The following is a 22828-nucleotide window of genomic DNA, read 5'->3' on the forward strand; positions in this document are numbered from 1 at the left end:
AATTTCAGGTGAAGAAGATGTTCCTTGTCTTTTGAGTTCCCACAATATCCTGCATTTCCATCCATTGTTACCAATTACCACACTGAGTTTTAATTGTCTATTGGCTAGTTTATCTTTAAGCAGTTCTGTGAATTTTCCTGGGTGAAAATCAAATCTTTTATTTTTATATCTCTATGAGTTGCACAGTATCTTGTACCTATTAAACTTCAAAAAATACAGTTAACATTTTAAAAATATAATGTTGACTATTATATAAAAAAATTTTATCTCCTACTTACTAGACAAAAGGAGACTGAAGAATAGTCTCCTATTCTATCACAGTGTGTTACTCTTAGCAAAAATTCAGGCAAAGAAATAAGTACACATTCCCAACTGGCTCAATTAAATACATTCATTCATTCATTCATTCATTCAATAGGTACTGATTGAACATCTTTGATGTGACAGATAATATTCCAAGTTCTAGGCACACAAGCTCCTACCTTCAAAAAGCTAACCATCAGCTCACACCTACAATCCTAACTGTTTGGGAGGCCAGAACAGGAAGATCACCTGATGTCAGGAGTTTGAGACCAGCCTGACCAATATGGTGAAACCTCGTCTCTACTAAAAATACAAAAAAAAAAAAAAAAAAATTAGTTGGGCATGGTGGCAGGCACCTGTAGACTCAGCTACTAGAGAAGCTGAGACATGAGAATCACTTGAACCCAGGAGGTAGAGTTTTCAGTGAGCTGAGATTGTGCCACAACACTGTAGCCTGGACAATAGTGAGACTCTTATCTCAAAAAAAAAAAAAAAAAAGAAAGAAAGAAAGAAAGAAAGAAAGAAAGAAAGAAAGAAAGAAAGAAAGAAAAGCAGTTAACCATCAGAGTTAGAACAGAAAATCAGAGATTCTAGTATATGTTGAAAGACATAAAGAGGTGGGACAGCAGAACAGAGGCAGGCAAACCCCAGTGGGGCAGGCAGGGATGGTGTCCCAGGCCATACGGACAGCCTGTGAAATGCCTTCGTACATGAAGAGATATAATACATTTGGGGACATGGAAAAATTACAGTAGACAGACGTTATTAATATTCAAAGCGATGAGAAGCACTCATTTCCCCATCCTCCTCATCTGGATTCAACCTCTTAGGCTCAAGGAAATTCAACACAACACAACACGAAAGGTTTCCCAAAAATTGCACAAGAGGAATTTCAAGATACGAGTTGTACCCAGGTTCCCATATTGAATGCTGCATAATAGAGGGAATTCTAAAAGAAGGCCTTTCTTTTATTATGCTGTAAACGTATCTGCTCTTATTCCCTAAAGCAGTAAAACTGCTTCTGGCTCTCACACTTCTGCCACTGACAAATCTCAATTGGTAGGATTTCCCCCAGCGTGTAAAAGAGTGAAAGTCAGCAGTAAGGAATCGTATTAAGATCCATGGTATCTATTTGGAATTTTTATGAGCACTAAGGTCAATCTTAGATTTTTGAGTATTTAAGAACATTAGCATTTAAAACAATAAGTTTTCCATAGTAATCCAAACACAACAGAAAAGACCCAGCAAGAGCATTGAACACACCTTGGTTTTTCAGATGGTGCCAGCAAGTACTCCTCCACATTGAAGCCTGAGAGATTCAACAGTGTGTGGCCCAGGTGGTTGGTCAGGTAGGGAGCGCTGGCACTTCTATTTGGACACTTCTGAAATTGTTTTCAAAAAGATAAAAACAAAAACTTTTTATTACTCACAAACTGGTTCACTTTTTTCTCTAGATTTCCATTTTTAATAAATTATCTGCTGCCTTTTATATGTTCTGATTTCTCAAATCCCTTTCAAAGTCACCTACATTTGAGAATTATGCCAGAATACCACTGTGACTTTTCCAGTCAGTTATATCTGAGAACTTCAAATCCTTTTCTGTATGTAAGTTTGAGCAGGTTTATAAAAACCAAAAAGAAAAAAACAAATGATTTCACTGGGGTGATCTTGCATTTGATGAACCTGAAAGAGAGCCAGACAACTAGCAGGAGGAAGATAAGCAGGAGAATTCAAAGGCGTGTGTCTCTTTCATAAGTATCTAAAGTAGAAATCAAACAGACCTTCTCCAGCAACTCATCAGCATGCCAGCACCAGCTCTGAATCATGGAATACTCACCTAACAAGGTAGGAGGCAGTGGTCAACACAACAAAACACCCAGGTCACTGGAGGCTGTGCAGTGATGTGCCCTGATCTGCCACACCAGCTTTAGAATTAATGTGCTTTGTTTCCATTTCTCAAACTCTTTTGGAAAAGATGATATATTAAATTAGGAAATGACTCTGTCACTGAGTCTTTTGTCACCAAAATGTCAGGGGTTTGGGCTTGCTGCACAGAAAGTCAATCACTGAGACAATGAGTGTTGCCAAGGAGAAAGGCTTTAACTGAGTTCTAGAGCTGAGGAGAATGGAAGAGAAAGTCTCAAATCCATTTCCTCAATCAACTAAAACTGGCGGGGTTATATAAAGGAGAAAGTGGAAAAGCAGGAATGAGGGAGGGGTAAGGAAGCAATCATGATGGACGAGGGGTCCAGAGTCTCATTTTCTGAATGTAGGGATCTGACATATTTCAGTCCCTTGCCTGAGGATCAGATTCTTGAGAAACAAACTTAGGTAAGATAAATATAAGTTTCAAGTTTTAAGACCAGGGAGTGTCCATTTCTATGTTTATTCAAAAAACCATATAAATTACTTCTAAGAGACATTTAGGCCAGTTTCACATTCCTTTCGGCTTGGAAACTTATCTTCTGATTTGCAAAATGAAAATAAAAACAGGTTTACCTAAATGCATGGATTTGCTGTTAGGTTCAGATACACATGAAAGAACTATGGCAAAGTAAGAAGGGCAATATGCATTTAAGGTACTACTTTCAGGGTCTTGTTAGAAAGGCTTGAGGAATGATACTAAAAAGAATAATAATTGTGGCAAATCATAATTCAGCCAAACTCTCACTTATATGTGGAATCTAAGAAAGTCAAACTCATAGGAATAGAGTAAAATTGTGATTGCCAGAGAAGATGTTGGTCAATGCATACAAAATTTCAGTTAAACAGGAGACAAAAGTACAAGAGATCTATTGTACAACATGGTGACTACAATTAGTAATAACATATTTTACACTTGAAAATTGCTAAAAGATCCAGGCTACATGGCTCATTGCCTGTAATCTCAGCACTTTGGGAGGCTGAGGTGGGCAGATCCCTTGAGGTCAGGAGTTCAAGACTAGCCCGACCAACATGGCGAAAGCCCATCTCTAATAAAAATACAATAATTATCAGGGTGTGGTAGCATGCTCCTGTGGTCCCACCTACTTGGGAGGCTGAGGCAGGAGAATTGCTTGAACCTGGGAGATGGAAGTTGCAGTGAGCCAAGATGGTGCCACTGTACTCCAGCCTGGGCCACAGAGCAAGACTTTGTCTCAAAAAAAGAAAATTGCTAAAAGAGTAGATTTAAGTAACCTCAACACACATGTACACAAGTAGTAACGCTAAGGCTCAGCAAACAATACCCTAAAATATGGTACTTTCACATGCTGAGCTGAAGAAGCTTCAAGGTCTCTCTGACCTCCCTCCCACCCACTATCTCTCCCAAAGCACAAGATGAACTTGAAATTCCTTTACCTACCTAACATCTAGACCAGGTGTCCCCAAACTTTTTACAAAGGGGGCCAGTTCACTGTCCCTCAGACAGTTGGAGGGCCGCCACATACTGTGCTCCTTTCACTGACCACCAATGAAAGGGGTACCCCTTCCTGAAGTGCGGCGGGGGACCAGATAAATGGCCTCAGGGGGCCGCATGCGGCCCGCGGGCCGTAGTTTGGGGATGCCTGATCTAGACCCACCAAGGAGAATATTTGTTTTATTTCTTCTCTTCCCTGTAAGACCAAGGATATAACCATACCTAAACAGATAATGTCTGTTCCCAGATCCATTTATTCTTCCTTGAAATCCTTTATTGCTCCAGTAAGACTTCCTCTTCTCCTCCCTCCGTAACCTGATTTACCAGGATCCAAGGCCCTATTCTTTCCGTAAACCTGAGATGATATATAAACTTCTGAACTTTGTCGGGGGGTAGATAAGCACTCTGTGATTCTCCCGCTGTACATGTTAAAATAATTCATATGCTTTTTCTCCAATTAATCTGCCTTTGCAAGTTGATTTTTTAGCAAATCTATAGGGGATGAAGGGAAAGTTTTCCAGTGTCCCTACAATAAGTACATGAGGTAATGTATGTGTGTGTGTACATATATATATAACATATCATGACATATGATACCATACTGTAACCACAAATATATATAATTTCTGCTTGTCAATTAAAATAAATAAATCACCCAAACTTGATGAACATAACAACCCTTAAACTTTCCCTACCTCGAGATTTCCTCTATCCAATTCACTTTACAACCCCCGGAACCATCAAGATACATCCTTCTAAAATGCTGTTTTCAGTTAGATGATTCTCTTGCTAAAAAACTTCAAATTCTTATCAAGAATTCAGGTCTACTGGAAAATGTCCTTGGTCTTGTTCTAACCATTATCTGCATAGGTATCCCCAAATACACTCTCTGTATTTTTATTCAGTTTAAACTGAATTTATTTATTTATTTATTTATTTATTCATTCATTTTTGAGACAGAGTTTCGCTCTTGCCGCCTAGGCTGAAGAGCAGTGGCACAATCTCAGCTCACTACAACCTCTGCCTCCCAGGTTCAAGTGATTCTCCTGCCTCAGTCTCCAGAGTAGCTGGGATTACAGGCACCCACCACCATGTCTGGTTAATTTTTTTATTTACAGACGGGGTTTCACCATGTTGGGCACGGTGGTCTCAAACATCTGACCTCAGGTGATCCGCCTGCCCCCCTCCACCTCCCAAAGTGCTAGGATGACAGGTATGAGCCACTGTACCCGGCCAAAGATGTTATTAAGTTATGGATCTTGAGTCCAGAAGATTATCCTGGATTCTGACAGTGCACCCTCATGCAGTCATCTTGTAAAAGAGCCGCTTAACAGCTCAGCCTCAAACTGCGTCTTAAACCTTTTTTAGCCTTTCGCTTTTCATCCTTCCTGTCCCTAGTTTTAAGATGTAACTCTGAGATGAACTTGACAGCCTCAAAATGTTTTCCTTCTTTTTCCTTTCCCACTTCATGCCCCCATGCCTTACGCATATTTATTTACCTAGACGCTTGTTAACCACATACCCTGATCAAGTATCTGGTCATATTATTTCCTTAGAAGTTTCAGGGGTTGAATCCTGATATGGATGAAACACCTCTGAAAACCTGTCCCCAACAAAAGATTACTTCAAGGCTGGTACCCACTCCCAGCTGAAGACTGACTGCAAGATTGACTGCAATTAGTTTATAACCTGGTAGGCTCCACCATGGTCTCAGCCTCTTCGCCAAATACAAGAATAATTCAAGATGAACCACTGGAGTAAGTAACCCCGCCTGGGATCTCCTAGCTCTCCCCTCCCGCTAACCCCCAACCTCCCACCCCTGCCTCTTCTGCATTCCAAACCCTTTCTTTTAAAACCCCTGTGTTCCCTCCACAAGTTACAGTGGAATTACTTTCTACACTTCCCCTTGCTGGCACAGATAATAAAGTCTTGCTCTCTTTTAATCACCTCATTATTATTTTGGCCTTTCTACAAGCAGCGAGCAGCCAGACCCTTTGGCTGGTTACGACCTGTGCCACTGTGAGATGGAGACAGAGGCGGACTAGACAGAGAAAGAAGGGGAGGCACTGTGACAATGGAGCTGGAGATGTGTGTAATGTGACCAGAGGCCAAGGAAGGCTGGAAGCCAGAGAAGCTGGAGGAGGAAAATGGCAGATTGCCCTCTACCAAGTGTGTGGTAATTTACTGACTCAGCCACAAGAAACCCTCCACCTACTCTGTATAAAGCCACACTCACTCCTGATGTATTGGGTCACAGTGTTGTTATCTATGGGAGCTCAGGCCCTAAACATCTCTGTTATTTAGGGTTAGCTCAATTCCTGTTCCCTTTTGAGCCTTTTCTAAAGGGGTCTTTTCCAAATAATGTCTTCATCCTCAGAAGAAGAACTAACCATGGAACTTTTCTGTAGGTTTGGAAAGAGTCACAGCATCTTTGATAAATAAAATATGAGGAAATGGACATGCCTTTGCAGACCCAGGGCTTCTGGATAGTACATATGTATTTGAGGAGAGAGAAACATTTTTCCTTCTGACAAAACACAGTCAACGTGGCTCAACATGAACACTGAAGACCAGGGACCTGGCCTTGGATATCTATGCCTTTCTTCCACACATCTTTTTGTACATCTCCTTTGAGCTGACCCAGAAGAGTAGCCATACCCATTCCTTAGAACTTTCATTAATTCCACCTCAACTCCCTCTCTCCTGAAGTTCTCTGATTTCTAACATGTGGTCCAGCATTTCTCAACATCCCAAAAAACATAGGCGCCATTAAAGGGAAGGACCCTTAAGTCAAATTTACAAAAAATGCTGTTTTTATTTCTATTCCACAGTCAATTCAAGGACAATTTCATTATCACCAAATAGCTTCTTAGAAGAGCTATGGCAAAGATAACTGCTTAATACTGCTTTATCCAGCATTTGTGAAACTTATTTGACTATGGAACTTTTTCATGTAAAATCTTCTTTCTTACATATTACTGAAATCTTACACTTTGTGTGAGTTGAAGTGAATTTAGGAACATAAACACCATCATTCTGATATTTGCCCAGTCTAATCCCAATAGACCTTAAGTAGCTGGTGGTACGAAAAGCTACTAGTATAATAGAATGATCAAATCAAGGCTAGAGAATGAGAGTGGTGTAAATAATTAGAGATTTCATGAGTGTTGGGGCATAGAAAACAATCCCCCAAAACATGATGCTTGTACATGCTGGGCATTTTTATAAATTGAAAAGCCTCAGAAATAAACCTTAGAATCAAGGTCCCTAGTACCTTGTCTTGCTCCTCCTCCATTCCAATTCTCTTTGGAATTTCCATTTCTGACCAAAAAACTCTGTACTAGAAAACAAAACAAAACAAAACAAAAAAAAACATAGGTTCTCAATCCCCTCCCTGAAATCTCATTATTTATTTCAGAAAAGAGGAGTAAAAAATGCAACCATGCTTGGACGGACTTTTTCACAAGATAATGCCTGACTTTTGGGCTCACTCAAATTCCAAGAGAATCACTTACAAGTTAATTTGTGTCTCCCTGACCCATTCTTTCTCTCTAACAACCATCCACACTCCCCATCTCCTCCCTACCCTATGAAAATGTAATAGAAATTTCTGTACCTCTTTGGGGGTTTGGGGTAATAACTCTGTGATGTGATCCCCCCCATACACATTAACACATTTGTATGATATTTCCCCAATTAACCTGTCTTTTGTCAACTGATTTTCAGTGAAGCTTCAAAGGGTGAAAGGGAAGTTTGCTCTTTGCCCCTAAAGTGAATAAATGGAAAAATGAGACCAGGGGAAAAAAACAATAATTATGTCTATTTAAAAAAAAAATACAAAAGGTAGCTGGTCACTGCAAAGGATTACTAAATGTAGCTGAGTATATTGACAGCAGTGGCCAGGAGGGAAACACAGAGAGTTCCATTAGCTCTCCCAAATCAACCAACATTCTGAGTGTCCCCTAAAGGTGCTGTGTCATTATTACTTCCTACATGTGTATCTTTTGTCTAAGAAAAGAAATCAGACTAGTTGTTCCAAAAGCGAGCTTTCTAAAATCTCTAAACTATGAAAAAAAAAAAAAAAAAAAAAAAAAAAACAAAAAACTTTTTATCTGAGGAATGTGAGCTCCCTTTAAATAATCAGGCCCAAAGAGGCACTGGAGTGAGACAGCAGTCACACTCCACCCCATCCCCCTTGAGCTAAGCAATCATTTCTAAGCAGCTCGCTATATGGACTCTAGGCTGAGTGCCATCACCAGAGCTATAAAATAACCTAACAATGTCATCTCTGACAAACAACTTTTGTAATCACCCACTCTCCTGATTTGTTCTTTTTTTTTTTTTTTTTAATAAATTATGAGAGAGAAGAAAGGAAGAAACTGGCTTGGCAGATAGCTAGGGCAAGTTCTTTGGCGGGATTTCTTTTCTAACCAAGAGTAGCCTGAAAGCTCGGGCTGCAAACATAGATAGGGAGATGAATTCTGGCACAGAAAGGGGCCTCCTGCGTAGTCAGTAAGTTTCACCGGCATACCGTGGGCCCCAGTGAGCACATTCCTTTCCTGTTTGGAAATATTCAGATAAGGAAGCTTGCACAGGGGCCTTGCTTGGAACATGTCTGTAACACTATAGATAAGAAGAGCTACCCTGAGCCAGGCACATCCACCTTGAAGGGTAATACGGTTTGGCCCTGTGTCCCCAACCAAATCTCATCTTGAATTGTATTTGCATAATTCCCACATGTGGTGGGAGGGAACCAGTGGGAGATAATTGAATCATGGGAGTTGTTTCCCCCATACTGTTCTCATGGTAGTGAATAAATCTCACGAGGTCTGATGGTTGGATAAGGGGAAACTCATTTCCCTTGGCTCTCATTCTCTCTCTTGCTGCTGCACATAAGAAGTGCCTTATGCCTTCTACATTTGTGAAGGCCTTCCCAGCCATGTAGAACTGTAAGTTCAATAACCCTTTTTCTTCTGTAAATTGCCCAGTCTTGGGTATACCTTTATCAGCAGCATGAAAGTGGACAAATACAAAGGGTTCTGCCCCTAAAGCATGTGCAGTAGGAGGACATAAGCAATATAGAGTAACTTAGGCTAAGGACTCGCATGTACACTAAACAGGTGGGGTAGGCACTGCCAGGGATTCACACTTTATGCAAATGACACACCTAGTCCTAACCAGTTTTTCTAGCCCTATGTAAATGCAGCATCCTTCCCTGCTAGCTTTTTTTTTTTCCTTATAAAAACCCTTGCACTTCACTTTAAAATTACAATCGTTTTTTTTTGGGATGCCTCTCTGCAGTACAGAGCTTTCCCTCTTCCCTTCACTTATTAAATTTCTGCTCTAAGCTCACTTTTGATGTGTCCACATCCTTGATTTCCTTGGCCATGAGACAAAGAACTTCAGGTGACACCCTAGACAATGAGGCCATTTCACTTGAGCTTTTTTGTTCTCTGGGACACTTCCAAAGATAACTTGGAAGTGTGTTCCACATAGCTGTCCTCAACCTTGGCTCAAATAAACTCTCTACCTATATTAATTTGTCTCAGTTTCTTCCCTTAGGTTGACAACTATTAAGAAGAATTGCATCTCATGAGCCACTACAGAAAGGCCCTGTAAACATGTGGCCATTTCCATTATAGATGCTCAATTAACTTCAATTTTTTTTTTTCATTTCCCTGTTTCCTATAAATTAGGACTGTCATACTTGTTTGTTGATTGTGGCTAGCAGGTCTATGCCTTTTATTAATTAGAGTCTGAGATTTTCTTAGAGATGAATTCCAATCATTTTTCCGAATAAATTTCAATGTATTCTCCTTCACAGATTAGACAGTGATGTCTTTCACCTCAGTAGGGGCACACCTATTTCCACATGTTTTTGTATAAGTCAGCCATAGTCAGAAAGCTAAGGGGCATCTTACCTGTTAATATCTAGCCCACATAAAAACATGGCAAGAGTCCTGAGGTCATGCTGCCTTGAAATTTAGAAAAATTTCCTTCAATAGGGCAATTCTAGCTTCATTATCATTACTTGAAGAGGATTAATTTTCTTAATGAATGCCAGAGGGGGTGTTAAAGACCAAAGTCAGTAGGTAATGAAGGAGAGGGCACTGTCAGTCTATATAGCATCTGTGTTCTATAAATATTCACTTTATGTGATGAAACATTTTCCAGAAACAGCTAATCCAGGAAACCAAAAAGTCATAGAGACTCAGTTACGAATACGGAAAGTTTATAGATGAAGTAAACACAATTTTGTCACTTGAAATTTTAGACTTACAAAGATCAAAAATGCTGCAGAAACCTACCAGGCAGCCACATGAATCCTGGAATTCTGGGTGAGAAAAGGGATCTGTGTGCCAGCATGAAGAATTCTTCCTAAAAAACAAAGGAGAGAAGTGGAATGATCTTTCAGATTTACAAAACCATTGTATTTCCAAAAAAGAGAGTTCCATCAGACTCGAGCAGAGTTCACAAGATAATCATCTCCTACTGCCGAGAAGGCAGAGCTCTTACATTTGTTTTCACAGCTTGAGCTCTTAATCTGATGACAATGTTTTATTACAATGCCAGCATTTCCATTATATTACATGGGGCTCACTTTTCTCACTGTACTGAGTGTATCACAGGGCTCCCTGGGACGTTCATGGGGTGGGTGTTGGTGGGGGAGGCTGGGGCTCCTAGTGCAACCTGAGGCTTCCAGTCTCATAACTAGGTACCAAGAAGCAATTAATAAACACAGCAAGACGCTAATTCCTTTTTGTGGCAAGACACAGTAATTTAATCATCACTTAAAGAAAAACAATTTTTAAATTTCCATTTTAAACCTTTCTGTTTAAACTTTCTGTTGCAGAAAGGTTGTGCAACAGAAACAGGAAAACCATTTGTAGCAGTGGTTCAAAAACACGTTTTTTATTCTATTATGAGTCCCATACTCTAAAATATTTTTTTAGCATTTGTAAATCAAAATTTGTTTTAGTAACGATGATTACTCTTAATTACTCAAAAATTGGAAAAGAAGGTAGGAATGTAGCATTTACTGAATTACACGTACCAGCTAGATATTTCTACCAGCATTCTTACTAGCCCTGCTTTTCAGAAGAATAGCCAGGTCCAGAGAGGTGAAGCAGCTGTCGAGATCCCAGCTCTATGCAAAATGTGTGCTGCTCCAGTGAGAAAGCCAGTAAGATACCAATTGAAGAAGGCACAGTCCAGTGAAAAGAAACTTGCCATTTCTATTAACCAGGTTAGCAAGGTACAGTGTCTTAAAAACAAAAATAACGTAACGATTTCTCCACACTACTTTCTTGGCTGACTAGCTTATAGGGACTCCAGTTTGAAACTTAAGAGTTTACATGGAAATAATATCTACGTGAGTTATGTATTTAATCAGAGTACTATATCTGATGTGTACTTAAAAAAAAAATCCATTTATACTCTTGAAACTCAGCAGAACCTTCTTCCTTCAGATACCTTCGATGATGGTTAACAAGTGTTTATAATATATGACTTCAAAAGGTCAGTCCTCTTTTTCTCTTCCAAATCCTTCCTTGTTATTCTCCTAGCTCCCTTTCATAGAGTAAAAATATGTCCTTGAGAGGTGCATAATGACCCATGACAGGTAGTTTTTTGAGCACCTCTCAGCCTCCAACAACATTTGTGTTAAAACAGATTCACTAGGAAGCCGTGTGAATGTTTGTAAAAGGGACAAACAGAGGGGATGATCTCTGAGAAATCAGACATATCTACATAATTTATCTTTTAAAGCTTAGGAATCTAAAAATACCCTTCGCCTAAGCAAAGCATTTCCCTAAAGTGGCCTATGGGACACAGCCAGTGAGGCTGCTGGAGCAGTCATTTGGTCCTTCAGGTTCGGACACACTGGATGAAATAGCTCTCTCTACTACAGGGCTGCGTGGAGTTTTCAATTGCCTAACGTGCATTTTAAATCTCGAAGAGAGAGGCAGACGCTCTAAGGATCTACTGTCTTGAGAGTAGCTTTCTGAGGCAGGAACTTGCCTTAAGAGGACAAAAGCTCTTCACAAGAACTACTCTGCTGTTGAGGTGAGTGTTCTTTCTACAGAACTGGGAGCACACTGATGCAAACAAGAAAAGCAGAGAGATTTTCAGCAAGTTGGGTAGGTCACAAAGCCAATAAGTAGTAGAGCTGAGATGTGGATTCAGGGAGACTGGTCCCATATTACCCCTCTATCATGATGCCTGGTATGCGGTCTCTGCACTGTTGATCCCTGACCTCAACGTTCATCTTTAGAGGCCCCTCAGAGGAAATCCATCACCAGCCATACCAGGCTATGAAGATCCCTTTTGGCTAATAATGAGCCTTCCAGATTTTCCTGAGTGCCGAGATGATTATATCACTGCAATCTAATCATAACTTTCTTTTTAATTACAAAAATAAGCCTTACCTATCTCCCCACTGGGTTAAGTTTGATAGAAATAGAAGATTTGCTACCACCTTTGTTCTGTGTTAAAGCATTAACAAGGATAGATGAGGAAAGTGACCATTTCGCATTAGAAATAGTCAAAGAATTCACACTGAAGTGTCACCAAATGTAAATCTTCTAAAATGAAGCTAAACATGCAAAAGTTGGCAACTTTTAAATTATGCATCCCCTACTACTGTGATAAACTCATACTTTAGATCAGACTTATACCATGGCAGATTTTTCTAGAGCTCTACAATGTCTTCATATGAGAGAGAGGTACACATCAGAAGTTCAACACAGCACCCTTGAGTTGACACTCAGAGTTGAATATTTCAACAGAAAAACAATCTATCAGCAGAATCCAATCTATTATTTTAAAATGCTTCCTCTTTAGTTAGTTGTCAAGTGATGGCCCAAGTCTTCCAAGGAGGTAACATGTAAACCTAATCAAATTCAACAATATTGTACACTTACAGAAGGAAATCGACAGTTTTTAAGTAAAACTTTTTTGCTTTGATTTGGGGTCCCAGTGAATGAAGCCCTGTTTGTATAAAACGGACATACATTATTAATACAAGTGTTCCCAGCATCTTTTCCTGAACCACTTCCCCCAGACGTTTTTATGCTGATCACAAAAACAGACAGAAATGATTAAAAACTGAAATGAGCTAAGGATAGATTAGGTGATTTCACAAAGAAAGGGGAGAACACAGAAACAAATCCAGGACGGTAAAAGAAAGGAGAGAGAAGAAAAGCAATGAGGCTGATCTGCACACTGGGCTGGAGGGCCGGAGCTTGTGGAAGAGAGAGAGGAGAAGTGGAGAGTTTGGGGCTCTATTGTAACCCATGTGAAAGGAACCAGAAGTAAAATATGTGTCCAAACAAAATATCCAATGTGTTCTGCTGTTCTTTAATCATTGATTTTCCCTTTTCTTTTTTCCTCTCTAAAGACTAAATAAAATAACTTTTTTTTTTTTTTTTTTTTTTTTTTTTTTTGCTAACTGGTTCTTCTTCAATGCCATTCTGGGCCAGGGCTGGACCTCATGGGGCCTTAGGTTATATTTGAACTTTTCAAAGATAGATGTATTTTACACAATGTGTGTTTCATCAGAGAAAAGAAAAATAAAAATATGACCACTGAAGCCTCAGTTAAATAAATTACTTTGTTTTGCAAGAGACTAGAGTGAAGCAACATAATTAATTATCTACTAATTCTTCCTTACTGAGAACATTAATAGTACTTCAGTCTCACACTAATTACCAATATGACTAATGGGCAATATACGCCATCACAAATTAGAAAACATATTGCCAATATTGTATTATTGTTAGATTTTAATATTTACTACTTAAAAACATACACTTCTGGCACTTAATACATCATTACAGTTTTTATCACTTGCCTCTTGCTCTACCCAGAATTATAAAATCCTTGAGATCAGGGCCATATTTCTCATTAATCTTGGTTCCTACAACAGCATTTTTTTTGTAGTAGATCTTCAATACATAACAATTGAGCAAAATAGGAGGGAAATAAGTTATAAAGAAAAGCATCCCCTATTCAGGTGTCATAGAAAGGTCATCACAATAACCATGTTTAAATACTAGAAAGATAATTTTCAAAGTAATTCACCCACATTGATGTATAGTACTGACCTTTAAATCTTTTAAGTTAAAAAAAAATTATAATTAATTTTTTGATATATGTAAGTATTCTCTAAAGTAAATAACAGCTAATATCTAAGTCAGACCTAATTGCTACTTCATTCTTTTGAGCTTTGGGTTTTATTAAACAAATTAAATGCTATTAGTTCTTAATTTATTTTGCAATAATACAAAGCATGCATGTACAAAGGGAGAAAGGGGTAATTATGTAGTTTATTTCGGGTCATTTTAGATGGCGATACCCATAAGGCCCATTCAGTAATAACCTACTCATTAGGCTAATTTTCATTTTTTATCATATAAATTTGCGACATGAAATAACCAGTCATGGAGAAAAACGATCCTCCCAGGCTGTAATGTTACCAGTTGGCAGTGTTCACTTTTGCAGAGAGCACCTGATACTTACCAGTCTGGGTTTAAATCTGTACAGGGCAGATCTTGATCTCTAAACTTCTGCAGAAGCATGTGGGTGAGGTCCAAGTCGTCATTCCAACTGCTGCTGTTCATTTTGAGACAAACGAAACAAAGTGGGATTATTAGTGGCTCCCAGCAGAGAACGTAGTGCCGGCTGCTGACCTCCCATTGTGCTCTAGTCAGGCTGATCCATCTAATGATTCCTAGTAAGTGAGATAAAGCTGATTTTCCACTGTTTTTAATAAATTGGAAAATTTATTAAAAGCATAGTTTTGCCATCAGATATGTATTTTTATAGACTCACATTCACAGGACCTTATTTTCCTCAACATTTTCAGTTAATATTATAACACAACCATTTTTCACATATTTGCGTCATTTTTAAAAACAAATTTTAAAGGCTGCATAGGGCCATATTGTGTTAATATATTAAAATCTGCAAAACTATACTCTTAAAGTTGGAGCTCTAGTTTGGTCTGAATATTACATAGTCCTGAAATAAAACAATTTCTTACATTTCTATCATTTGGTTTCTCTATGTGAGATATATTGAACTACATTTTCTTAACAAGATGTTTTCAACACAGAATCCTATGTGTGCTTTAAGTACCCATTAAATTATATTTATTTTACTGGCACATGTCTCAGAAGTCTATTAGTAGTTCAGACAGCATTACTAAAAGCCAAAAACCAATACTGAATAATTTCCTTACTGAAGATAACACCATCAATAAAACACTATTCATGTCACTGTGGGGAGTTGTAGAAACAAACTCTGTATTAAATTTCATACCGCAGTTGTAAGAAAATCTTGAGAAAAATGTAGAGAAAAAGACATTTTAAGATTTTCTAAATTGGATAGAATGGGAATGAGCTCATTTAATTAGTTAAAATTCTAAATTAGTATTTAGAAAAAACATAGATTACTTTTCAGAACTTACATTATGTTATTTCTAAAATATTTTTTGAGTAAGCATGTTTGCAAACACTTTTCTCAAAAATAAAAAAAATGATGTATAAACAGCATTATAGATTATATAGATATACCTGATGACCTCAATTCTTTTTGGAAAGAATTACTATATAAATCAACAAATGTACATAAGTGATTCGTTTCAAAGAACTTAAAACATTTGCTACATTGAAGAAATGCAAGCACTAGAGGCTAGGAAGAATAACAAAGGGAGAGAGGTTGGCTAATAGGTACAACCATACAGTTAGAAAAAATAGGTTCTAGTGCTCAGTAGCACAGGAGGGTGACTGTGCTTAACAACAATTCATCCTATTTTCAAAACAGCTAGAAGATCTGAAATGTTCCAAAAGTAAGAAATCATAAATATTTAAGGTGATAAATACCTAAATACCCTGCTTTAGTTACTATATAGCCAATGTATGTATCAAAATATCACATGTACCCCATAAATACGTACAATTATTATGACCAACAAAAAAGCTCTAAAACAGAAAATGCAAAAAAAGAGAGAAGAAATGTAAACAACCACAGAGTAATCTAATCCTCAACCGCTGATTTCTCTAATTAATTTTTTGTTCACAGACATAAAACAACTGACTCCCAATTTTTTTCAGAATTGCTATTAACATTAAAATGTAGAAAGGCCTTAGTTGGAAATGTAGGGATTTCCAACCCTGTCCTGCACAAGTGTAAGCTCAGAATGAAAAGAAACTTCTTATCAGACTACTATTCAGTGTGACCCTACACATAGATGGGAACTTTACAAACTCCCAATTCCTCTAACTCCTTTAGTGAGCTCTCTAATATACCAATCTGACATTTTCTTTGCTCAAAATTTATCAATGACCTCTTATGACCTATGTGTCTTGAAATACTATTGGAATTTCTCTACAATCTTAGAGCCTGTTGTTCAACATTTCTTCCTGAACATAGCACCCAGCCCAGCCTAGCCAGCACAGCCCCTGCACAAAGTATCTAACTATAAGATGTTCCCATCTGCCTGTAGGGATTTCTCTGCTTGACTGTAAACTTTCTGAGGGTAGAATTTATGGCCTTGTAAGTGTTTGTAGAATGAGAATTAGAGTCAGGGGGCCTGAACTGGATTCTCAGTCTGCTTCCGCTAGGCTGTGCCAACTAAGGAGTTTACCCAACATCTATGAGTTCAGCATCTTCACAATGAGAATGTTGTCATCTTTTTATAATTTCATCCCACTAAGACTACTAGCAGTTCATAAATTACTCAATCTCAGGTGGGTCAAACTAAAGAATAGTTCACCCAGGGTGAGGGACCAAGAAGTACATCTTAAATTCATGGTTGGGGAGAGCATGAATTATGTACATTCACTCATGGTAAACATTTTTAAAATGCCTACTCAGTGCTGGACTTTGTCCCCATATAATGTATACATAATTAAGTCAAGCAAATAGTTTCAGTTATTTTGTTTACTATCTATTTTTTCCCCACTGGCCTGTAAAGGGATTATGGGTGAGTTGCATTGAGAAGGCACCTTCTATGCCATGACCAAGAGGAAGAATGCTCTTGGGGGATCCAACTGGACATGCAGAGTTGGTCCAGAATTGGGATGTTTCATGACCCGGATAAAGCCTGGTATGAGGACAGACCTTGCAGATGAGGGAAGGGCAGCCAGTAGATGAGGCAGCTAGCACTTTGTATGTTACTCTGCCAGAAAAAGGCTTCCAAGAGCCTACTGGTGAGTATACCACCTCATCCCCATCCCCACTCAGAAGCACAGATGATATATTAAGTCCATCCCAGGATTTACTAAGAATAGGAAGAACAGTAACTTTCATTGTATTTCTTCCAGATAATCACCCGATTGCTTTCCATTCATCCTCTCATTGAATTACTGAAATAAAGTGAAGCAAGCATAATTATCTCATGTGATAAAGATGCCACATACATAGAAGCAAGTTGTACATATATGGGGAGAAGAATGTAAATAATTGAAGATATTCTCTATGAATGAAAACATCACTGGATCATCAAGTGTAACTCTGTCACATCCCAGTGACCATTTTGTAAAGCCTGGTGGATGTTTTTGAGATAACAGAAAGCCAATGAGTATACACCAACAATCACTGTCAGTCTTCAATTTATTTTAATTTATATTATCCTTCTGCATATAACAGAAAAGCATGAGTTTTACAGAACACCAAGCGATTCTACTGTAGGCAAGTGGCCAAGAAATTGGTCAAATTTAGTGGTATTTGTAAGGAAGATGGTAGGAAATGTTGTGGGTTGAGTATTTCCCCTCCAAATCTCATGCCCACTCAGAACCTCAGAATGTGACCTTATTTGGAATGAGTTTCTCCAGATATAATTAGATGAGTTTATACAGGATTAGAGTGGGTACCAAATCCAATGTGACTGGTGTCCTTCTAAGAGGGAAATGTGGACACAGAGACACGCAGGACAAAGGCCACGTGAAGATGGGAGGCTGAGACTGAAGTGATGCTGCTGCCACAAGACAAGGCATGCCAGGGATCACCCGCAGCCACGGAAGCTGGAGAGGCACGAAAGGGTTCTCCCCCGGAGCCTTCAGAGAGGACACGGTCCTGCTGACACCTTGATTTCAGACTTCTGGCCTCCAGAACAGTGACAGAATATATTTCTGTTAAGTCATCCAGTTTGCGCTGCTTTGGTACAGCAGCCCTAGCAAACTAGGAGAGGCATCCAATTTCTGCTGGCATGCTAACAGGAGAAGGGGATGGTGACAGCGGGCACTGACTGGCCACATACGTACACTGGCCCTCTTGGGTTCTTAGACAACTGGTATAGCAACCAGGACCTGGGGTCCCACACTTGCTCCTTCTAGGACATTTTCTGGTTGGATAACTGGGAGAAAAGGAGAGAGAGTTTGGGGGTAGGAACAAACTCAGCAGGCAATGGGCCAGCATCAGGTCCATGTTCAGGGAGGACTCACAGGTTTTCCTAATACAGTGAACTTGGCGGCGAATTTAAGAGCATCTCCTCTAGTAAGGACTAAGAGCCCCATCCCAGAGGATGAGGTCTTGGAGTCTAAATATTTTTAATATGTAGAGAGCTATCTTTCCATGCTCCGTTTGTTTGTCTGCTACCTGTCCAAGTTAATTTCTGGAAGACATTTTTGGTACACTTCATTTTCACTGTTTCCATTTAACAAGGATTTAATGAAATTAATCATTTCTAGACATGGTGGCAGAAACTAAAGGTACAGAGAGAAAGAAGGCTTGATCTTTGCCCTCCAAGAAGTCTCCCTGTAGGAAGCAGGGCAAGAATTTCCAGCACTAAGTTAAACCACAGTGACATCCACAAAGCAATGACAGACATTCAGATGAGAGAGCAGCCACAGAGGATCCCTGGAAGAGGGGACATCCAAGCCAGGTTTTCAAAGCGTTCACATTTTGCTGGGAACATTAGAGTATATAGAGTGGGAGTGGCAGAGGACTCAGGAGAGGAAGGTAGCTTCCATTTCCTTAAACATTGAGAGATGCAGCAACATCCTGCATGATTGTCTTCCTCCGAAGTTCAGAGAATGAACTAAAGGGAGCAATAGAGGCACCAGGAGGACCTGTCGGGTGCGTTAAGATGTGCTGACATCATCCCTTGGGCAACGTGGAGGTGCTCGAGGTTTTGCAGCAGGTCTGTTAGCTCTCACCAGCCTCAGACGTGTGCAAGCGGGTGCAGCTGTGTTCACATTGCAACTCTCAGAGCTGTACTGCCCTCTCCTAGTTTCTCTGGGGCTGCTTTGTGCTGCTCACATCCACCATGAACAGGCACAGAGGCCCTGCCACCCTTCTCTCACAGTTCTCAGTGGGAAGGGAGAATTTCTGGAGCCCCCTCAAAATAGCAATCAGAGAGCAAGTTGATTCAGAATAAAACTGAGTCAGAAGCCTGGGTCATGAGCGGCTGGCCAGACCCAAAACCAGTACAGACATGCTCCATACTTCTCTTCCTCCCTCTCAGTCTGCGAAGGCAATGGGCTGGAAAGGTCTAGTCACAAAACAAGCATCTTCCTGCAGCTTTACAGCCCTGTGGATGTCATGCCTTTGCTCCCCACCTGGCCCCCAAGGCACGTGAGTTGGAGACCACTGGAGACTGAGTTGCCAAAGCCCCAGGTTTATTTGGGCCCAAAAAGCCCAAACCCCCTATGAACTGTGGGGGTGCTATGTGTTGCCTTCATTTGTAGAAGGATTCAGGTAGAAGAGAACTTCTCTGGTGCATTTCTTCTGGTTTGTGCTTTTATGAAAATTTGTATTCTGCAAGAAATTTTCAGTGAATTTAATGTAGATATATAGTTGCATTTTCTCAACTCTAAAATTTTAGAAACAAGGGGCTCTATTGAGAATTGTCAAAACACTTAAGACTTATACATGACATCCAAATCAACACAAAGCTAATGCATTAAAGATTTTTGAAAGCTATATGCAGGCCTGAATTCTGCACCTATCAACAGGGAGTTACCCTAAGGAGAAAGTAAGGGAGTATAATGGCAATCCTATATACCTTCCAAAGGAGAATGCTCACAGATGTTATAAAATGGGGCTGTCCCACATTTGGAGCAGCAAGGATGGGTGCTAGGTGACCACGGGCAGCCTGTGTGCACAGGGAGTCAGGAGGACTATGAGACGTGAAAATCTGGGCCTCTTTGTGAATCATTCCTGTGCCAAGATTTAGACCATGGTGCTTAGCTTTAATACAGGAGGAATGGCTACATCATTTATCACCCATATCAGGACACTTTTGAGAATGAAAAGAGGCAAGTTTAATATAAATGTAAGACAACACGGGTTGTCTTCAGAGAAACCAAGGTACACGCTCAGAGAGGATCCAGTACACAGAAGAAAAGTAATGAAGGTCAGTGGAAAGTTCCTAACAAGAGCAGTTATAGCAGCGATAAAATGATAAAATGATGATAGCTGTTCTTCTCCCCCACTAATTTTTGACTATCACTACAAACACTAGAGATAATAATAAAAAAGCAAGAAAGTGTTCCATCAATGTAGATGCTCTCTGGTAGCTTTTTACTTTTCCTCATAGCTAACTAAACTTTCATGCTACTAAAATAAAAACTGAGAAAATGTAAACTTGTCCTTTTCTCTCTTTAGATAGAAATTAACCATTACAAGTGGGGCACTTACAATCACTGATAAAACTGGTACTATAGCCAATGGCAGGCAGGACTCCTCTGCAAGGATGAGCAAATAAACCTCCGGATATGTGAGCTCCTCTGTTTCATAATTTAAGTAACATTATGAAAAATGAGAACAAACAACTCTCTTACTTTAAAATCGTAACTCTTAGAAATGCAAGAAAAAAATCTTAATTCTCAGACACAAAATAATTTTAAAGTACATTACTTCTATGAAAAATGAATACTGAGAGAGTAGGAAAAATGCTTTCAAATGAAAAATATAATCGCCAAATTAACAATGCAGTAGAGAAAATGAACGGCTATTTGGAGTCAACTGAAAATGGTATCAGTGAAATAAACACCATATAGAGAAATTCTCAACAGTCTCAGAAGACAAAGGCAAGAGGTAAAGTTGAGAGAGGAGAGGACGGTGAAGGAAGAGTCAGTTAGAAGCAAAACATGATGGGGAAATGCACTTATAATACAGATAATGCTTAATATATTCAATATGTAAAGTAAAATTTTAAATAACAAAAAAAACTTTGAAAATATTTAACTTTAATAGTAATCAAAAGCTACCTAATAAAGCAATAAAATATCAGGTATGAACTAGCAAAACTATTAGAGTTTACAGAAATAAGCTTCCTTTCTCCCACAATAGTAGGGGTTTTGGACTGTTCTAATCATACATATAACTACCACCTACAACAGTACCTAGTATATAGTAAGTGCGCAGTAAATATTTGTTGAACAAAGGAATCAATGACTTTATAAGACTGTAAATTGGCACACATTTATAAGGGTAATTTGGCAATATCTACCATAAAAATACTGATGCCTTTGCCCTCCAAAATTCTAATAGAAATGTATGATAGTAAGAATAAGTAGTCACATAAATCTAACTAAACAAAGATTCTTATATAGTATTGCCTATAGTAGAAAAAGTAAATAAGCCTTTATGTGCCCCCAAAAGAGATTGTCTAAATAAATTAATGTGCCTCCAATAAATTAATGTGGCTCTACTATAGAGCCATATAGTAGCCAGGCTCCTGTAGTTTTCATAGATAAAATGGTCATACTGATTTATAAAAAGAGATACAAAGATATTATGGCATGTAAAAGCATTACAGGGAGTATTATAGAATGATCTCATTGTGATAAAAAATAAAAATGTATGTAGATACAAGTGTTATGTATATTATGCAAGAGATTATACGAATAGGTTTACAGTAGGTAACTCTGGTAAAATTACATGTGATTGTTTTTTATTTTATTCTTTGGCTAGCCTGTGCTTTGTATTATTTTCTTCAAGAAATATATTTTATAATCAAAATATGTGACAGCCCTTTTACCGTTGAGGGTGTGACAGAAATCTGAATATTTAGAGAGAATAAAGGCATTAGCAGACATTCTCGCATATTGGTATGTTCATTTTAAGCACTTCATAAAAGAAGAATGAGAGCAGAGTGAAAAAAGACATGGCCCCAGAAGTTAGGAAAGCCAGCTGAGGGGATTCCAGGGACATGGATGCAAGTCGGCAAACGGTGACCGCAGGACTCTCCCTGTTGGTTCAGACCCGATGCCTCATGACATCCAGAGGAGGGGAAACATCATCAACCAAAGGAGAAGGGAGCAAACTGAAGAGTTTACCATAGATTTTTCCTTTGTCCATGTGTTTGTTTAAATCTAATTCCAAATTACACATCACTGTAAAAGTCACACAAATATTAGTAGGTGCTTACAGACTAGCTGGTGAAGCTGCTTATTTTGGTAAGCATACATATTTGACAGAAGCGGGACCAATACGGTCCTGTTAGTTGTCTTCATGATGAAAAGCCTAGGCAGTACACTTGTGCAGCTGTCAACCAGTATCCCTGAGTCCCAGTCATTTGTCTCCCCACCCTAAATGTGAAAAATTATATCCACCTTGAAGACGACTCTGCATATTCAATGTAGTGATGTCTGTGATCACAGCTATGGCCGTGCCAGGCAGGGGCCGGGCCTCCCTGGCTGCACAGATTCTCCTGAATCTAGGGAGGAACCCACTAAACAGAAGCAAAGGAACTTAGGAGATGGGTTCCTATTGTAGGTTCCCAACCCTTGCGTATGAATCTACAATCCAGAAAGCTCTGAGTTGCATAAATTCATGTGGTGGGAAAACACCCAGCCTCTTCTGAACGCACAGGCAACAGACGCTGCCCAACCCTGGCCTGTGGAGGCTAAGGGCTTTCATCCCGTCCTTGCTGTCATCCATTTCTCTGCAAACAGGTGTGTGCAACTGTGTGGCTGCTGTCCCAGAAACAACTGTGGAGGGTTTTGTTAAATATACCACATATATCTAATATGTTCTGGAATCCTACAAATCCTGAGCTTATCGGGCCCTCCTGTGGGACAGGGCGTGCCAGCCCTCTGCAGGTCAGCGGGTGGCTGCATGGGCCCTTTCGCGCAGGGACTTGGCACCATGAGGAGGGGTCAGCGGCTCAGAATTCAGAGG

General features: G+C 39.3%; 1 protein-coding gene across 1 annotated transcript in view; it reads right to left on the bottom strand.

The window, feature by feature from the left end:
• The window catches only part of ABCA13 (ATP binding cassette subfamily A member 13), a 427963-nt gene that overhangs the window by 135585 nt on the left and 269550 nt on the right, over positions 1-22828 (bottom strand). Inside the window, exons 44-46 of the mRNA XM_074379707.1 lie at positions 14219-14311; positions 10009-10078; positions 1567-1685 (exon numbers count right to left, since the gene is read on the bottom strand). Coding sequence (XP_074235808.1) covers positions 1567-1685; positions 10009-10078; positions 14219-14311 — 282 coding nt within the window. The remainder of the gene's footprint in view (positions 1-1566; positions 1686-10008; positions 10079-14218; positions 14312-22828) is intronic.

This window comes from Saimiri boliviensis, chromosome 10 (assembly GCF_048565385.1).
Source record: "Saimiri boliviensis isolate mSaiBol1 chromosome 10, mSaiBol1.pri, whole genome shotgun sequence".
Lineage (NCBI taxonomy): Eukaryota > Metazoa > Chordata > Mammalia > Primates > Cebidae > Saimiri > Saimiri boliviensis.